The 17,396-nt window shown below is 43.7% G+C and overlaps 1 protein-coding gene across 2 annotated transcripts; it reads left to right on the top strand.

The window, feature by feature from the left end:
• Positions 1-12,891: 12,891 nt before the first annotated feature.
• Positions 12,892-17,313, top strand: LOC118359615 (caspase recruitment domain-containing protein 19-like). Of its 2 annotated transcripts, XM_035738165.2 has the most exons (6): positions 12,903-13,138; positions 14,525-14,682; positions 14,989-15,148; positions 15,358-15,426; positions 16,055-16,120; positions 16,462-17,313. In XM_035738165.2, exons 1-6 carry the CDS (start codon positions 13,132-13,134, stop codon positions 16,572-16,574), a joined length of 573 nt encoding a protein of 190 aa, XP_035594058.1. In that variant the 5' UTR covers positions 12,903-13,131; the 3' UTR covers positions 16,575-17,313. The 2 variants fall into 2 exon arrangements, with proteins under 2 accessions (XP_035594059.1, XP_035594058.1); XM_035738166.2 differs by lacking the exon at positions 15,358-15,426 and having other exon boundaries at positions 12,892-13,138.
• The last annotated feature ends 83 nt before the right edge of the window (positions 17,314-17,396 follow it).

Genomic DNA, 17,396 nt, shown 5'->3' with positions numbered 1-17,396 from the left:
AAGTCAGGGGAAGGGTTAGCTAACACATGCTAAGTAGTTGCAAAGTAGCTAAAAAGTTGCAAAGTTGATAATTAGCTAAAATGCTAAAGTTGTCCATGATGAGTTTTAAAACACACAACCTTTTGATTGCTAGACATTTGCGTTATATAGACTTGTTCATTATATGCCCACCCATCCACCCTTCACATACCAAACATAACATAGTCATTTAAGTGTTCCGGATTTTCGTTTACTATGTTACCTCTAGTCTATGAGACAAGCTTGGTATTTTTGAGGGATTCAAGATTCAATACTATACTAACATGGGTGCCATTAAAAACAGCATAAATGAGAATTTCATTGTCACGAACACCATGAAATAATTGGAATACTGCAAAAGCAGCTTGTCATATGACATGAAGATACTAATTCTGCGCTCCGATTGTTAACAATCCCTTCTTTCCTCATCATATACAGACAGTGGTTTTAAGAATTGGTACAAAGCTGGAATTACTACATTGAATGATTTGTTTTATGATGGTTCCCTTAATCTTTCCTGCAATTGCAACAATAGTATAGTTTACCAGACAAAATGTTCCTGTTTTCTTCAGCTTCAAAGTTTTATCAATTCAATGTCCTTTTATAAGGAGGAATCTGGCATTAATAAACTGGAAAAACTCATACTCCATGTTAGCTCCTGAAAAAAGACAAAAATAAGATACATATGAACTCAGCAAAAAAAATAAACGTCCTCTCACTGTCAACTGCATTAATTTTCAGCAAACTTAAAATGTGTGAATATTTGTATGAAAATAACAAGATTCAACAACTGAGACATAATCTGAACAAGTTCCACAGACATGTGACTAACAGAAATGGAATAATGTGTCGCTGAACAAAGGGGGGGTCAAAATCAAAATTAACAGACAGTATCTGGTGTGGCCACCAGCTGCATTAGGTACTGCCTGCAGTGCATCTCCTCCTCGTGGACTGCAACAGATTTGCCAGTTCTTGCTGTGAGATGTTACCCCACTCTTCCACGAAGGAACCTGCAAGTTTCCGGACATTTCTGGGGGGAATGGCCCTAGCCCTCACCCTCTGATCCAACAGGTCCCAGACGTGCTCAATGGGATTGAGATCCGGGCTCATCGCTAGCCATTGCAGAACACTGACATTCCTTTCTTGCAGGAAATCACGCACAGAACGAGCAGTATGGCTGGTGGTATTGTCACGCTGGAGGATCATGTCAGGATGAGCCTGCAGGAAGGGTACCACATGAGGGAGGAGGATGTCTTCCTTGTAACGCACAGCGTTGAGATTGCCTGCAATGACAACAAGCTCAGTCCGATGATGCTGTGACACACCGCCCCAGACCATGACGGGCACTCCACCTCCAAATCGATCCCTCTCTAGAGTACAGGCCTCAGTGTAATGCTCATTCCTTCAACAATAAATGCAAATCAAATCAAATCAAATTGTATTTGTCACATACACATGGTTAGCAGATGTTAATACGAGTGTAGCGAAATGCTTGTGCTTCTAGTTCCGACAATGCAGTAATAACCAACAAGTAATCTAGCTAACAATTCCAAAACTACTACCTTATAGACACAAGTGTAAGGGGATAAAGAATATGTACATAAAGATATATGAATGAATGATGGTACAGAGCGGCATAGGCAAGATACAGTAGATGGTATTGAGTGCAGTATATACATATGAGATGAGTATGTAAACAAAGTGGCATAGTTAAAGTGGCTAGTGATACATGTATTACATATGGATGCAGTAGATGATATAGAGTACAGTATATACGTATACATATGAGATGAATAATGTAGGGTATGTAAACATTATATTAGGTAGCATTGTTTAAAGTGGCTAGTGATATATTTTACATCATTTCCCATCAATTCCCATTATTAAAGTGGCTGGAGTTGAGTCGGTGTGTTGGCAGCAGCCACTCAATGTTAGTGGTGGCTGTTTAACAGTCTGATGGCCTTGAGATAGAAGTTGTTTTTCAGTCTCTCTGTCCCAGCTTTGATGCACCTGTACTGACCTCACCTTCTGGATGATAGCGGGGTGAACAGGCAGTGGCTCGGGTGGTTGTTGTCCTTGATGATCTTTATGGCCTTCCTGTGACATCGGGTGGTGTAGGTGTCCTGGAGGGCAGGTAGTTTGCCCCCGATGATGCGTTGTCCAGACCTCACTACCCTCTGGAGAGCCTTACGGTTGTGGGCGGAGCAGTTGCCGTACCAGGCGGTGATACAGCCCGCAAACTTGATGATTGAGTTGGAGGCATGCGTGGCCACGCAGTCGTGGGTGAACAGAGAGTACAGGAGAGGGCTCAGAACGCACCCTTGTGGGGCCCCAGTGTTGAGGATCAGAGGGGAATCCAACCATCACCCCTGGTGAAACAAAACCACGACTCGTCAGTGAAGAGCACTTTTTCCCAGTCCTGTCTGGTCCAGCGACGGTGGGTTTGTGCCCATAGGCGACGTTGTTGCCGGTAATGTCTGGTGAGGACCTGCCTTACAACAGGCCTACAGGCCCTCAGTCCAGCCTCTTTCAGCCTATTGCGGACAGTCTGAGCACTGACGCAGGGAATGTGCATCCCTGGTGTAACTCGGGCAGTTGTTGTTACCATCCTGTACCTGTCCCGCAGGTGTGATGTTCGGAGGTACCGATCCTGTGCAGGTGTTGTTACACGTGGTCTGCCACTGCGAGGACGATCAGCTGTCCGTCCGTCCTGTCTCCCTGTAGCACTGTCTTAGGCGTCTCACAGTACGGACATTGCAATTTATTGCCCTGGCCACATCTGCAGTCCTCATGCCTCCTTGCAGTATGCATGTTCACGCAGATGAGCAGGGACCCTGGGCATCTTTCTTTTGATGTTTTTCAGAGTCAGTAGAAAGGCCTCTTTAGTGTCCTAAGTTTTCAGAACTGTGACCTTATTTCGTACCGTCTGTAAGCTGTTAGTGTCTTAATGACTGTTCCACAGGTGCATGTTCATCAACTGTTTATGGTTCATTGAACAAGCATGGGACACTGTGTTTAAACCCTTTACAAAGAAGATCTGTGAAGTTATTTGGAATTTTACTAATTATCTTTAAAAGACAGGGTCCTGAAAAAGCGACTTTTCTTTTTTTGCTGAGTTTACTATAGGCAAGGTCAACACTGATAGTAGCAAACATGCACGGCAGCAAGACTTTAGGGTGACCAGCGTGTTCCAGGTCCCACCAATATCCAGCAACTCCGCACAGCCATTGAAGAGGAGTAGACAACTTTCCAAAGGCCACAATCAACAGCCTGATCAACTCTACGCAAGGGGATGTGTCACACTGCATGCGGCAAATGATGGCCACACCAGATACCGATTGGTTTTCTGATCCACACCCCTACCTTATTTGTTAAGGTATCTGTGATCACGATATGCATATCTGTATTCCCAGTCATGTGAAATCAATAGATTAAATTTATGTCAATTGACTGATTTCCTTATATGAACTGTAACTCAGTAAAATCATTGAAATTGTTGCATGTTGCATTTCCATTTTTGTTCAATTTATATATATTTTATATATATACTCATGTTATAGATATATTCATGTTATTATTTAACATTTTCCATATTGACAAAACAAACAATAACAAACACACTATACAGTTTACATACACCTTAGCCAAATACATTTCAACGCAGTTTTTCACAATTCCTGACATTTAATGCTAGTAAAAATTCCCTGTCTTAGGTCAGCTAGGATCACCACTTTATTTTAAGAATGTGAAATGTCAGAATAATAGTAGAGAGAATGATTTATTTCAGTTTTTATTTCTTTCATCACATTCCCAGTGTGTCAGAAGTTTACATCCACTCAATTAGTATTCGGTAGCATTGCCTTTAAATTGTTTAACTTGAATCAAACATTTCGGGTAGCCTTCCACAAGCTTCCTACAATAAGTTGCGTGAATTTTGGCCCATTCCTCCTGACAGTGCTGGTGTAACTGAGTCAGGTTTGTAGGCCTCCTTGCTCGCACACGCTTTTTCAGTTATGCCCACAAATGTTCTATAGGATTGGGGTCAGTGCTTTGTGATGGCCACTCCAATACCTTGACTTTGTTGGCCATTTTGCCACAACTTTGGAAGTATGCTTGGGGTCATTGTCCATTTGGAAGACCCATTTGCAACCAAGCTTTAACTTCTTGAGATGTTGCTTCAATATATACACATGATTTTCCCACCTCATGATGCCATCAATTTTGTGTTGTGCAGCAGTCCCTCCTGCAGCAAAGCACCCCCACAACATGATGCTGCCACACCCGTGCTTCACGGTTGGGATGGTGTTCTTCGGCTTGCAAGCCTCCCCATTTTTCCTCCAAACATAATGATGGTCATTATGGCCAAAGAGTTCTATTTTTTTTTATTTTTGTTTTATCAGACCAGAGGACATTTCTCTAAAAAGTATGATCTTTGTCCCCATGTGCAGTTGCAAGCCCGTAGTCTGGCTTTTTGATGGCGGTTTTGTAGCAGTGGCTTCTTCCTTGCTGAGCTGCCTTTCAGGTTATGTCGATATAGGACTTGTTTTACTGTGGATATAGATACTTTTGTGCTTGTTTCCTCCAACATCTTCACAAGGTCATTTGCTGTTGTTCTGGGATTGATTAGCACTTTTCGCACCAAAGTTCCTTCATCTCTAGGAGACAGAACTTGTCTTCTTCCTGAGCCGTATGACAGCTGCATGGTCCCATGGTGTTTATACTTGCGTACTATTGTTTGTACAGATGGATGTGGTACCTTCAGGCGTTTGGAAATTGCTCCCAAGGATGAACCAGACTTGTGGAGGTCTAGGCTGATTTCTTTTGATTTCCCCATGATGTCAAGCAAAGAGGCACTGAGTTTGAAGTTAGGCCTTGAGATACATTCACAAGTACACCTCAAATTGGCACAAATTATGTCAATTAGCCAATCGACAAGCTTCTAAACATTTACATTTACATTTAAGTCAGTTAGCAGACGCTCTTATCCAGAGCGACTTACAAATTGGTGCATTCACCTTATGACATCCAGTGGAACAGCCACTTTACAATAGTGCATCTAAATCTTTTAAGGGGGGTGAGAAGGATTACTTTATCCTATCCTAAAGCCATGACATCATTTTCTGGGATTTTCCAAGCGGTTTAAAGACACAATAGACTTAGTGTATGCAAACTTCTGACCCACTGGAATTGTGATACAGTGAATTATAAGTGAAATAATCTGTCTGTAAACAATTGTTGGAAAAATGACTTGTGTCATGCACAAAGTAGATTGCCAAAACTATAGTTAGTTTACAAGAAACTTGTGGAGTGGTTGAAAATCTAGTTTTAATGACTCCAACCTAAGTGCATGTAAACTTCCGACTTCAACCGTACACTACCGTTCAAAAGTTTGGGGTCACTAAATGTATTGCCTTGAAATGGAAATTGGATTCCTCCCTGCCAGTTGCAATGTGGCTTTCGGAAGTTAATAGTTGTATCCCTTTGGAGAAAATCACTTCCTGCTTGAGGAATAAGTTAAAGACATTTTACAGAATTTGGCAACCTTTTATTGACTATATGGAGAATCTCCCCCCACATCTCATTGATTGAATCTATATATAATCCTCACATAATGTTTCACAAGTAATGTATATTATGTAGCCTACGGCAGGTGATCCAATGTCTCGTTATTTTTTAAATATTTTTTAAATATTTTTTATTTTTGTATGTTTGTTTATATAACTATAATTATAATGTATTTTTGTTATGTTCGTCTGTTACTGTCACTTTGTCCTATCGTTGTCTAATATCTTTTCACTTTTGTTTTGAATGTTCTTAATTGGAAAATGCAAAAATAAAATATAAGAATATATAAAAAATAATTTTTGGGGGTCACTGAGAAATGTCCTTGTTTTTGTCTGTTAAAATAACATCAAATTGATCACAAATAAAGTGTAAACATGTTTTGATGTTGTAAGTAACTATTGTAGCGGGAAAAGGCAGATTTTTATGGAATATCTACATAAGCAGAGAATATCTACGGAGAACATCACTCCTGTGTTCCAATGGCACGTTGTGTTAGCTAATCCAAGGAAAACTGTTGTTCTGATTAAAGAAGCAATAAAACTGGCCTTCTTTAGACTAGTTGAGTATCTGGAGCATCAGCATTTGTGGGTTCGATTACAGGCTCAAAATGGCCAGAAACAAAGACTTTCTTCTGACACTCATCAGTCTATTCTTGTTCAGAGAAATTAAGGCTATTCCATGCCAGAAATTGCCAAGAAACTGAAGATCTCGTACAACTCTGTGTACTACTCCCTTCACAGAACAGCGCAAACTGGGTCTAACCAGAATAGAAAGAGGAGTGGGAGGCCCCGGTGCACAACTGAGCAAGAGGACAAGTACACTAGAGTGTCTAGTTTGAGAAACAGACGACTCACAAGTCCTCAACTGGCAGCTTCATTAAATAGTACCCGCAAAACACCAGTCTCAACGTCAACAGTGAAGAGGCGACTCCGGGATACTGGCCTTCTCGGCAGAGTTGCAAAGAAAAAGCCATATCTCAGACTGGCCAATAAAAAGAAAAGATTAAGAAAGAACACAGACACTGGACAGATGAACTCTAGACAAAGGAACTCTGCCTAGAAGGCCAGCATCCTGGAGTCGCCACTTCACTGTTAACATTGAGACAGGCTACCCGGGAGTTACTCCAGCTTCGGCAGGACACCCTCACTGTGGAAGACTATGCGGTGGAGTTCCGCACGCTAGCAGCGGAGGGTACCTGGCACCCGGAAGCACTGTTCGACATGTTCCTGCATGGATTATCAGAGGAGGTAAAGGATGAGCTGGCAGCCCAAGAACTACTGATGTATCTCGACTCAGTCATCGCTTTAACCATCCGGATCGATGGTCGGCTACGGGAATGTAGGAGGGACAAGAGGTTCGATTGCGGTCCCAGTCACTCACTCGGGGATCCCAACTTGCTGCTGATGAACTCCAGAAGTCCCTGGCGTCTACATCCCCCAAAGCATCTGTGTTTACCCGAGTCCCTCCAAGAACCTCCGGAGACTGCCGATTCACCTCTTCCCGAGCCGATGCAGCTCGGCAGGGCTGTCTCCAGCCGAACGCGTACGCAGACTTGAGACCCAGAGTTGTCTGTATTGCAGTTCTGCCGGTCATTTTGTGTCTACTTGTTCCTTCAAGAGAGCTAGCTCATTCGTTGGAGTGAGTACACTGGTGGGTCTGAAAGATAATTGTTATTGTCTCCTTACTCGCCCCCCTCTCTATGCCACCATGCTGTGGGGCGACCAATCCAAGTCTCTCCAGGTACTGATCGACTCGGGGCCGATGTGAGTCTCATGGACATTACCCTGGTGTCAGAGCTGGGCATCCCCAGTGCTGGATGGGCGCTCTATAGGCTGGGTCACCCACCAGACCACCCCCATCAGCCTACGAGGGTCGGGGAACAACAGCGAGGCTATCCAATTCCTGCAGGTTGAGTCTCCGCAGGTCCCCGTGGTATTGGGATTCTCTTGGCTCCAGTAACACAATCCCTCCATTGACAGGGCTACAGGTGCCATTATGGGCTGTAGCCCGTCCTGCCACACTCATTGCCTGAAGTCAGCTCTGCCTGCCCCGGGATGTCTTCCGGGGGGCTTGGAAATTGCCCCGGACCTCTCCGCCAGCTGCACAGAGTACCAGGACCTCCGGGAGGGGTTCAGTAAGGCCCGGGCCACTTCGCTTCTGCAGCACCGACCAGTATCCAAGAAGGTCAAGTCTGAGACACTGACACGTCGCCATAGGGCTGAGGCACTGGCCCGCCGCTACACCCCCGGAAGCCGAGACCTGTCCCCCCCGGTTCAAGATCATTAGCCCCTCTGCTGTTCATCCTCTGTTGACCTGTATCCTCCGTATTTTTGTCCTACCTTTTCTGTCAAAACCATGTCTGACTACCCCATGTCTTCTGTTTCTAGGCCCATCCTTCCCCCCGTGTCATCGAGTGCCAGCCAGCGTACACGGTGAGACGCCTCCCGAGGGTTCGACCATGGGGCAGGGGTTTCCAGTACCTGGTTGACTGGGAAGGTTATGGCCCGGAGTAGAGGTGCTGGGTTCCCGCTAAAGACATCTTGGACCCGGCCCTTTTGCCAACCTCCCCCTGCCGGAACCCCAGTCAACCAGGTATACGCCCAGGCATCCCTAAGGGGGGTACTGTCACGCCCTGATCTGCTTGTGCTTGCCTTCACCCCCCTCCAGGTGTCGCCCTTCTTCCCTGTTATCCCCTGTGTTTTTATACTTGTGTTCTCTGTCTGTTTGTGGCCAGTTTGTCTTGTTCGTTCAAGCCTACCTTTCCTGTCAGCTCCTATCGTTTCCCAGCCTCTCTTTGCCTGTCCTCCCGGTTTTGACCTTTGCCTGTCCTGACCCTGTACCCGCCCGCCTGACCTCTCTGCCTGACCCTGAGCCTGCCTGTCGTCCTGTACCTTTGCCTTACTCTGGATTACTGAACCCTGCCTGTCCCTGACCGTGAGTCTGCCTCCCGTCCTGTACCTTTGCCTTACTCTGGATTTTCGACCCCTGCCTGGCTTGACCTGTCTTTGCCCACCCGTTTGTTACAATAAACAGTGTTACTTCGACAGTCTGCATCTGGGTCTTACCTTGATTCCTGATATATATATACAGTGCCTTGCGAAAGTATTCGGCCCCCTTGAACTTTGCGACCTTTTGCCACATTTCAGGCTTCAAACATAAAGATATAAAACTGTATTTTTTGGATCTCTGATCAGTCTTCTCCTTGTATGAGCTGAAAGTTTAGAGGGACGGCCAGGTCTTGGTAGATTTGCAGTGGTCTCATACTCCTTCCATTTCAATATTATCACTTGCACAGTGCTCCTTGGGATGTTTAAAGCTTGGGAAATCTTTTTGTATCCAAATCCGGCTTTAAACTTCTTCACAACAGTATCTCGGACCTGCCTGGTGTGTTCCTTATTCTTCATGATGCTCTCTGCGCTTTTATCGGACCTCTGAGACTATCACAGTGCAGGTGCATTTATACGGAGACTTGATTACACACAGGTGTATTGTATTTATCATCATTAGTCATTTAGGTCAACATTGGATCATTCAGAGATCCTCACTGAACTTCTGGAGAGAGTTTGCTGCACTGAAAGTAAAGGGGCTGAATAATTTTGCACGCCCAATTTTTCAGTTTTTGATTTGTTAAAAAAGTTTGAAATATCCAATAAATGTCGTTCCACTTCATGATTGTGTCCCACTTGTTGTTGATTCTTCACAAAAAAATACAGTTTTATATCTTTATGTTTGAAGCCTGAAATGTGGCAAAAGGTCGCAAAGTTCAAGGGGGCCGAATACTTTCGCAGGGCACTGTATATATGCTTAACACCCCGGCAGTCCTACAATCTAAGCTAGATGCCCTCAATCTCACACAAATCATCAAGGAACCCACCAGGTACAACCCTAAATGTGTAAACAAGGGCACCCTCATAGACGTCATCCTGACCAACTAGCCCTCCAAATACACCTCTGCTGTCTTCAACCAGGATCTCAGCGATCACTGCCTCATTGCCTGTATCCGCTACGGATCCGCAGTCAAACGAACACCCCTCATCACTGTCAAACGCTCCCTAAAACACTTCTGTGAGCAGGCCTTTCTAATCGACCTGGCCCGAGTATCCTGGAAGGATATTGACCTCATCCTGTCAGTTGAGGATGCCTGGTCATTCTTTAAAAGTAACTTCCTCACCATTTTAGATAGGCATGCTCCGTTCAAAAAATGCAGAACTAAGAACAGATATGGCTATATCTGTTCTTGGTTCACTCCAGACCTGACTGCCCTCGACCAGCACAAAAACATCCTGTGGCGGACTGCAATAGCATCGAATAGTCCCTGCAATATGCAACTGTTCAGGGAAGTCAGGAACCAATACACGCAGTCAGTCAGGAAAGCGAAGGCCAGCTTCTTCAGGCAGAGATTTGCATCCTGTAGCTCTAACTCCAAAAAATTCTGGGACACTGTGAAGTCCATTGAGAACAAGAGCACCTCCTCCCAGCTGCCCACTGCTCTGAGGCTAGGTAACACGGTCACCACCGATAAATCCATGATTATCGAAAACTTCAACAAGCATTTCTCAACGGCTGGCCATGCCTTCCTCCTGGCTACTCCAACCTCGGCCAACAGCTCCGCCCCCCCCGCAGCTACTCACCCAAGCCTCTCCAGGTTCTCCTTTACACAAATCCAGATAGCAGATGTTCTGAAAGAGCTGCAAAACCTGGACCCGTACAAATCAGCTGGGCTTGACAATCTGGACCCTCTATTTCTGAAACTATCCGCCACCATTGTTGCAACCCCTATTACCAGCCTGTTTAACCTCTCTTTCATATCGTCTGAGATCCCCAAGGATTGGAAAGCTGCCGCAGTCATCCCCCTCTTCAAAGGGGGAGACACCCTGGACCCAAACTGTTACCGACTTATATCCATCCTGCCCTGCCTATCTAAGGTCTTCGAAAGCCAAGTCAACAAACAGGTCACTGACCATCTCGAATCCCACCGTACCTTCTCCGCTGTGCAAACTGGTTTCCGAGCCGGTCACGGGTGCATCTCAGCCACGCTCAAGGTACTAAACGATATCTTAACCGCCAATGATAAAAGACAGTACTGTGCAGCCATCTTCATCGACCTTGCCAAGGCTTTCGACTCTGTCAATCACCATATTCTTATCGGCAGACTCAGTAGCCTCGGTTTTTCTGATGACTGCCTTGCCTGGTTCACCAACTACTTTGCAGACAGACTTCAGTGTGTCAAATCGGAGGGCATGCTGTCCGGTCCTCTGGCAGTCTCTATGGAGGTGCCACAGGGTTCAATTCTCGGGCCGACTCTTTTCTCTGGATATATCAATGATGTTGCTCTTGCTGCGGGCGATTCCCTGATCCACCTCTACGCAGACGACACCATTCTGTATACTTCCGGCCCGTACTTGGACACTGTGCTATCCAACCTCCAAACGAGCTTCAATGCCATACAACACTCCTTCCGTAGCCTCCAACTGCTCTTAAACGGCAGTAAAACCAAATGCATGCTTTTCAACCGTTCGCTGCCTGCACCCGCACGCCCGACTAGCATCACCACCCTGGATGGTTCCGACCTAGAATATGTGGACATCTATAAGTACCTAGGTGTCTGGCTTAACTGTAAACTCTCCTTCCAGACTCATATCAAACATCTCCAATCTAAAATCAAATCTAGAATTGGCTTTCTATTCCGCAACAAAGCCTCCTTCACTCACGCCGCCAAACTTACCCTAGTAAAACTGACTATCCTACCGATCCTCGACTTCGGCGATGTCATCTACAAAATAGCTTCCAATACTCTACTCAGCAAACTGGATACAGTTTATCACAGTGCCATCCGTTTTGTTACTAAAGCACCTTATACCACCCACCACTGCGACCTGTATGCTCTAGTCGGCTGGCCCTCGCTACATATTCGTCGCCAGACCCACTGGCTCCAGGTCATCTACAAGTCCATGATAGGTAAAGCTCCGCCTTATCTCAGTTCACTGGTCACGATGGCAACACCCACCCGTAGCACGCGCTCCAGCACGTGTATCTCACTGATCATCCCTAAAGCCAACACCTCATTTGGCCGCCTTTCCTTCCAGTTCTCTGCTGCCAGTGACTGGAACGAATTGCAAAAATCGCTGAAGTTGGAGACTTTTATCTCCCTCACCAACTTCAAGCATCTGCTATCTGAGCAGCTAACCGATCGCTGCAGCTGTACATAGTCTATCAGTAAATAGCCCACCCAACTTTACCTACCTCATCCCCATACTGTTTATATTTATTTACTTTTCTGCTCATTTGCACACCAATATCTCTCTCTACCTGTACATGACCATCTGATCATTTATCACTCCAGTGTTAATCTGCAAAATTGTAATTATTCACCTACCTCCTCATGCCTTTTGCACACAATGTATATAGACATTTTTCTACTGTGTTATTGACTTGTTAATTGTTTACTCCATGTGTTGTCTGTTCACACTGCTATGCTTTATCTTGGCCAGGTCGCAGTTGCAAATGAGAAATTGTTCTCAACTAGCCTACCTGGTTAAATAAAGGTGAAATAAAAAAATAAAATAATGTCCTCTGCAGCAGAGGTAACTCTGGGACTTCCTTTCCTGTGGTGGTCCTCATGAGAGACAGTTTCATCATAGTGCTTGATGGTTTTTGCGACTCCACTTGAAGGAACTTTAAAAGTTCTTGACATTTTCCAGATTGACTGACCTTCATGTCGTAAAGTAATGATGTACTGTAATTTCTCTTTGCTTATTCAAGCTGTTCTCTCCATAATATGGACTTGGTATTTTACCAAAAAGTGCTATCTTATGTATACCACCCCTACCTTGTCACAACGCAACTGATTGGCTCAAACGCATTAAAAAGGAAAGAAATTCCACAAATGAGCTTTTAACAAGGCACACCTGTTAATTGAAATGCATCCAGGTGACTACCTCATGAAGCTGGTTGAGAGAATGCCAAGAGTGTGCAAAGCTGTCATCAAGACAAATGGTGGCTACTTTGAAGAATCTGAAATATAAAATATATTTTGATTTGTTTAACACTTGTTGGTTACTACATTATTCCATATGTGTAATTTCATAGTTTTGACGTTTTCAATATTATTCTACAATGTAGAAAATAGTCCAAATAAATAAAAACCCTTGATTGAGTAGTTGTGTTCAAACTTTTGACTGGTACTGTACAGTGTGTGTTATTGTTGGTTTTGTCTGTATGGAAAATATTGTTGGTTTTGTTTGCTATTGTTGGCTTGGTTTGTATGGACAATGTTAAATAAATGAGTTACATTGGTAGGTAGGCTGCCGCGTAATAACAGTGTAGGTACACGTTATTTAATAGTAGCTTAGACATTTAACTATTCTGGTACATTTATCAGTCAGTGACGCCACTCTTTAATAGTCCCTCGTGCACAAGGCTACAGAGCACGGCCGGTTGTGGTGTCAACATGGGAAGAGCGTCAAAGTAGGGAGAGCAGGAAGTTAGCTAACAGGTAGTCATCGGTCGAAAAGGGGGAAGCCTCAAGCCTTATCTCCGTTATCTTCCATGGCAGGTTAGTGAATTTGAATAAATATTTTGGGGCTTTTGCTTTGGTTATGTGTGAATCATGCGCAGCAGAGGACAATCTGCCACTCACTATCGCCACCATGTCGCGTCGCCGCCACGACCTGGTGGCTGGCTGTTGCTGACCTTCTCAATCTCAATAACAAATCAAGATAGAGTAGACTATTGGTCGTATTTTACTTGGTTATTTTGACCAACATTTGACCTACACTTACCACAAACACTGTAAATATGATTTACATTTGAGTAGAACTCGCAATAACATACATTAATATTCTGTATATGCCAATAGCAATTTGATACTTTGTACCAAGGGTTATGCGAGCAATGCTTCAACTAATGTTGCCATGCATGCAACACTGTAACCAACGAGCGTAAATACAGAATGTAAACACTTTCTCTTTTGCATGGTGCATCTTCACTAACGCAGTGTGCCCCTTGCGTGGCAAGATCAATTAATGTTTCTAAAAAGGGACACTAAACCTCTTAACCCTTGTTTCCTCTTGGAGGACTAATGCCTACAACCATGGTTTACAGAATAGACTAGTGTAGACAGCCAACAGTGCTGTTCAGTGCCAAGTATTCAGAGTTACAATTAAACCTGCCTCTTTAATCTGACCTCAGTGACACTAGTTCAGTTAAAGCATGTAGGGGTGTGCGTTGTTCACTCTATTTGAGATTTATTTTAAACTGTAAAACCCTTACGCACCACTGCACTTTGTATACCAGGGTTGGCTGGCCTTCTCTAGTCACTCGTAGGCTCAGTCACTGGTATACTTTTATTTACAAAGCCATTTTGTGTTTACAACCTTTTTATTTGGGCATTTTTATTGTTCCGAAATGGGGTGGGTACTCTCTTCGTTCGCTGGACTTTATCCTGCTCACTGTTCCAAATGCCCGAACTGAATTTGGTCAAAGGTACTCTGCGCCATCGTCTTAGAACGCCTTACAAAATACTTTTACACTGGAAGAACTTGTCCCGATTGCTATTTTTAAATCACCGATGAATGATCTTGAGACAGATTCCCTGACCTGTCAATGTTTTTAACTTGCTGTTTTTGATTTTGTTATACTCTTGTGAATTCTATGGTTTTTACTAGATTTACTTGTAGTTTTTCATGTTGTTTGTCTGTAATTTTTGTAATGACTTGGTGCTGCCTATCTTGGCTCGGACACTCTTGAAAAAGAGATTTTAAATCTCAAAGTCCTTCCTGGTAAAATAAAGGTTAAATTAAATAAATAAAAAATTGCGTTGCAAGAGACCATTTATGTGCTTCTGAAACAAAAGTCCTATGTTTGCTATACATTGTAAAACGAAATAAATAGTTTAATTAAAGTGTGTATTCATTTGTGCCTTATCTCCTGTATTACCTAGCTCCCTGGTCATACTCAGACGGCTACCATGTGCAGCTGCAGAGAGACTCCCAGTTCCTGTGTTCAGACCAGAGGATGCACACTGAGCTGGTGGACAAGCTGGTGCTGCAGCTCAACAGGATCTACCCTCAGATACTGACTGACAAGGAGGCCCAGAGGGTAAGTAGCCTAGTGAGTATGCTAACTGTCTGAAGGGATTGAGTACTTCACTACAGGGTGCACACAGCTTTACATTACCACTCTCACCAGGGAACCCTCACCATCCAGGCCTCTACCTTTTTCAGCCACAAATGGTCATGCAATTTTCAATGATTCTGTTTTTGAAATGTGTTATGTAGTATTTTGTAATTCTAGGGAATAATTGACAATAACAGTCAGGATGAAGTACTTATTATAGATCCATGAATGCACTATGGATAATTGGGTGGACACTTGTGATTGGATGCTTGTCTAATTCTGCTCCAGTTCAGGAACCTGAGTGTGCCCACTGTGGTGCGATTGGCTGAGCTGTTGGTGCACCTGCAGGGGAAGGGAGAGGAGGCGTGTCATGAGTTCTACAGGGGGCTTCAGATCCACGCCTACAATGTCTATTTCAACCTGCCTACCAGAGTCAGCCGCAGAAGAGGTACAGCACTGAGTAGATTTACTGATCTTTTGCTGTGTGTGTCCCCATCTGTCTGTATACCGGTCGTTTCTCTCTCTCTCTTTCTCTGTGTGTTTCTATATCTGTCTCTTTCACTGTCAGTTTCCTATTTACAGATGTTTGCCAATTTGTGTGTCTGTGTGTGATGCTGTGGAGACTGACTAACAGTGTTCCGTGTGTCTTTGTTCTAGAGCCTGCAGACCCAATGGGGACTAACACTGTGGCCCGCCGCATGGAGAGATATGTACTTAATGACAGGGGTAAATCCAATATTACACTAGTGCTAAGGATAACTAACGACTTGACTGGATACAAGTTGACAGTTCCTTCAGAATGCAAATGTTAGGGAACAACTGTATAGTATATTTCTTCTTCGAAGTTGAACGAATTTGACCTGTTAGGAATAGAATTTTGTGGAACTGTTGCTTCTTATGAGTAGGTTAAGCACATTTTTTTTTAGCTCAGTCAAGCATCCAACCTAAGATTTGTTTTGCATCCATCCCTGTCACCTCCATAACCTCAGCTAAGCATCATGTGGCCATTTAGTAACCTCCATTCAGTGTGATCAGCCAGTTTTCTGCTTTTATAGGTCAGACCAGCTCACGTGTCACTCACACGCCCGCAAAACAACCTCTATCCTAATTTCTTTTAATACTTTGTTATCCTTACAGTAGGTCAATGAACAGTTCTAATGAACCAGCAACTACCGATCACATGGTCGAGAGATATATTTTCTTTAGAGGAAGCCATGGGTATAACATCACTCAGTATGATGATGCCTGCTTGTCTCTGTTTGTCTGTCTACCATGTTATGAGATTGTCTTACCATTTACACGGTCCAGTGCCCCCTCATCAAGACGATGCATACTATCTCTCCTCTCTTTGCAGGACCTCTGTTCTTCCTGAGTTGCTTTAGCCTTGCAGTGGGCTTAGCTCTGCTCTATTATTATGGAGGTAAGTCCTTCATTCAGGAAGAAAAGGTTTCTCATTGAATGATTAAAAATACCTTAGAAGTAGATGTTCACTGCGCAATGACGTGCACTGATTTGGTAATTATGGAAGGAAAAGAAGGTTGTGTCTTATAGGTTTTAACATGTCATGCCCTGTCATCCATGTCATCGATTTATTCACCCTCCCTCTCTCTCCACTTTTATTCCTCAATACTTTTATACTTGACCTGTCATGCCCTTGCTGTCATTCACGTTTATCCATTTTTCACAATTTCTTTCTTCCCATCTCTCCATTCCTCCTCTCCTCTATTCCTCACTTCCTTTCCCTCTGTCTCTGTCCGACAGAGGGTAATTTGAGTGCTACTGGTCCATTTCTGAGCTTCTCAGTGCTGGGACTGGGCAGAGGGACCAGTGAGGTTCTCCTAGCCCACGCCAAGGACGGATCCAAAATTCAATAAGGCCATATTCAGTGGAAAATGCTAAAACAATTATCTTTGCAATGCCAAACATTTACCTGCAGGGGGAACTAAAATGGTGCTATTTAAAAATATATTTGTACATACTTGTAAGTAGTATTGTATTTGAACAGTACCCCTGCATTTTTAAGTGAAAATTTGACTTATTCATTGAATATGTCTTTGTATAATCAGACATAGTGCCTCCATGCTCTTTGTAAGAGTGTCATATAGGCTTTCTTAAACATCACAGGGAATCAAAATGCCCTGGTTAACTTAATCTGAACCTTTAATTCTGGATTAACTTGAAAATCCTTAAATATTTCATTTGAAGTTCTACAGCTCAGTCCAAATGGAGGGCCTTTTTACTGAGGGAATGGATGACTTTTAAACATCAGGAGTGGAGGAAGACTGTAAGTCTGTACTGTACCCCAGTTTGAAGTGAAAGACTGAAAGCCTAACCAGTCTGTTGTTTGAATGTTGTCACTGTGTTGTCATACTACATTTACATGCTACAGTTTCTGAGTGTCCTTAGCATCACATCCATTTTCACCGCTCAGTGCCTTCTAACACTGTGATTGACAGTCAACAGCTTATTCACAGTCTCCAAGTCAACCTCACACTACCCCTTGCATGTCTTCACATGTAGTTGCACTGAGAGACTGACAATTACAGCTTGTTTCTATCCCATTGTTAACAGAGAACTGAGGAATATCACCATAATAAACTAACATAATTCTTATCTTGAATGTTGTTTTCTTTTGATGGGAAGAAATGTGAATGCGCTATAATACTGGAACGTGTTTGGTTGCATATTGATAGTTG

The sequence above is a fragment of the Oncorhynchus keta genome, chromosome 27, assembly GCF_023373465.1.
Source record: "Oncorhynchus keta strain PuntledgeMale-10-30-2019 chromosome 27, Oket_V2, whole genome shotgun sequence".
Taxonomy (NCBI): domain Eukaryota; kingdom Metazoa; phylum Chordata; class Actinopteri; order Salmoniformes; family Salmonidae; genus Oncorhynchus; species Oncorhynchus keta.
Note: the sequence above shows the minus strand (reverse complement) of the source record. Positions and strands in the feature narration are given on the sequence as shown.

Bases quoted from the DNA above. Each gene is read 5' to 3' on its own strand.
- LOC118359615 (XM_035738165.2), top strand. The intron at 14,683-14,988 runs GTAAGTAGCCTA...ATTCTGCTCCAG, and splicing joins CTGACAAGGAGGCCCAGAGG to TTCAGGAACCTGAGTGTGCC. The intron at 15,149-15,357 runs GTACAGCACTGA...TCTTTGTTCTAG, and splicing joins CAGAGTCAGCCGCAGAAGAG to AGCCTGCAGACCCAATGGGG.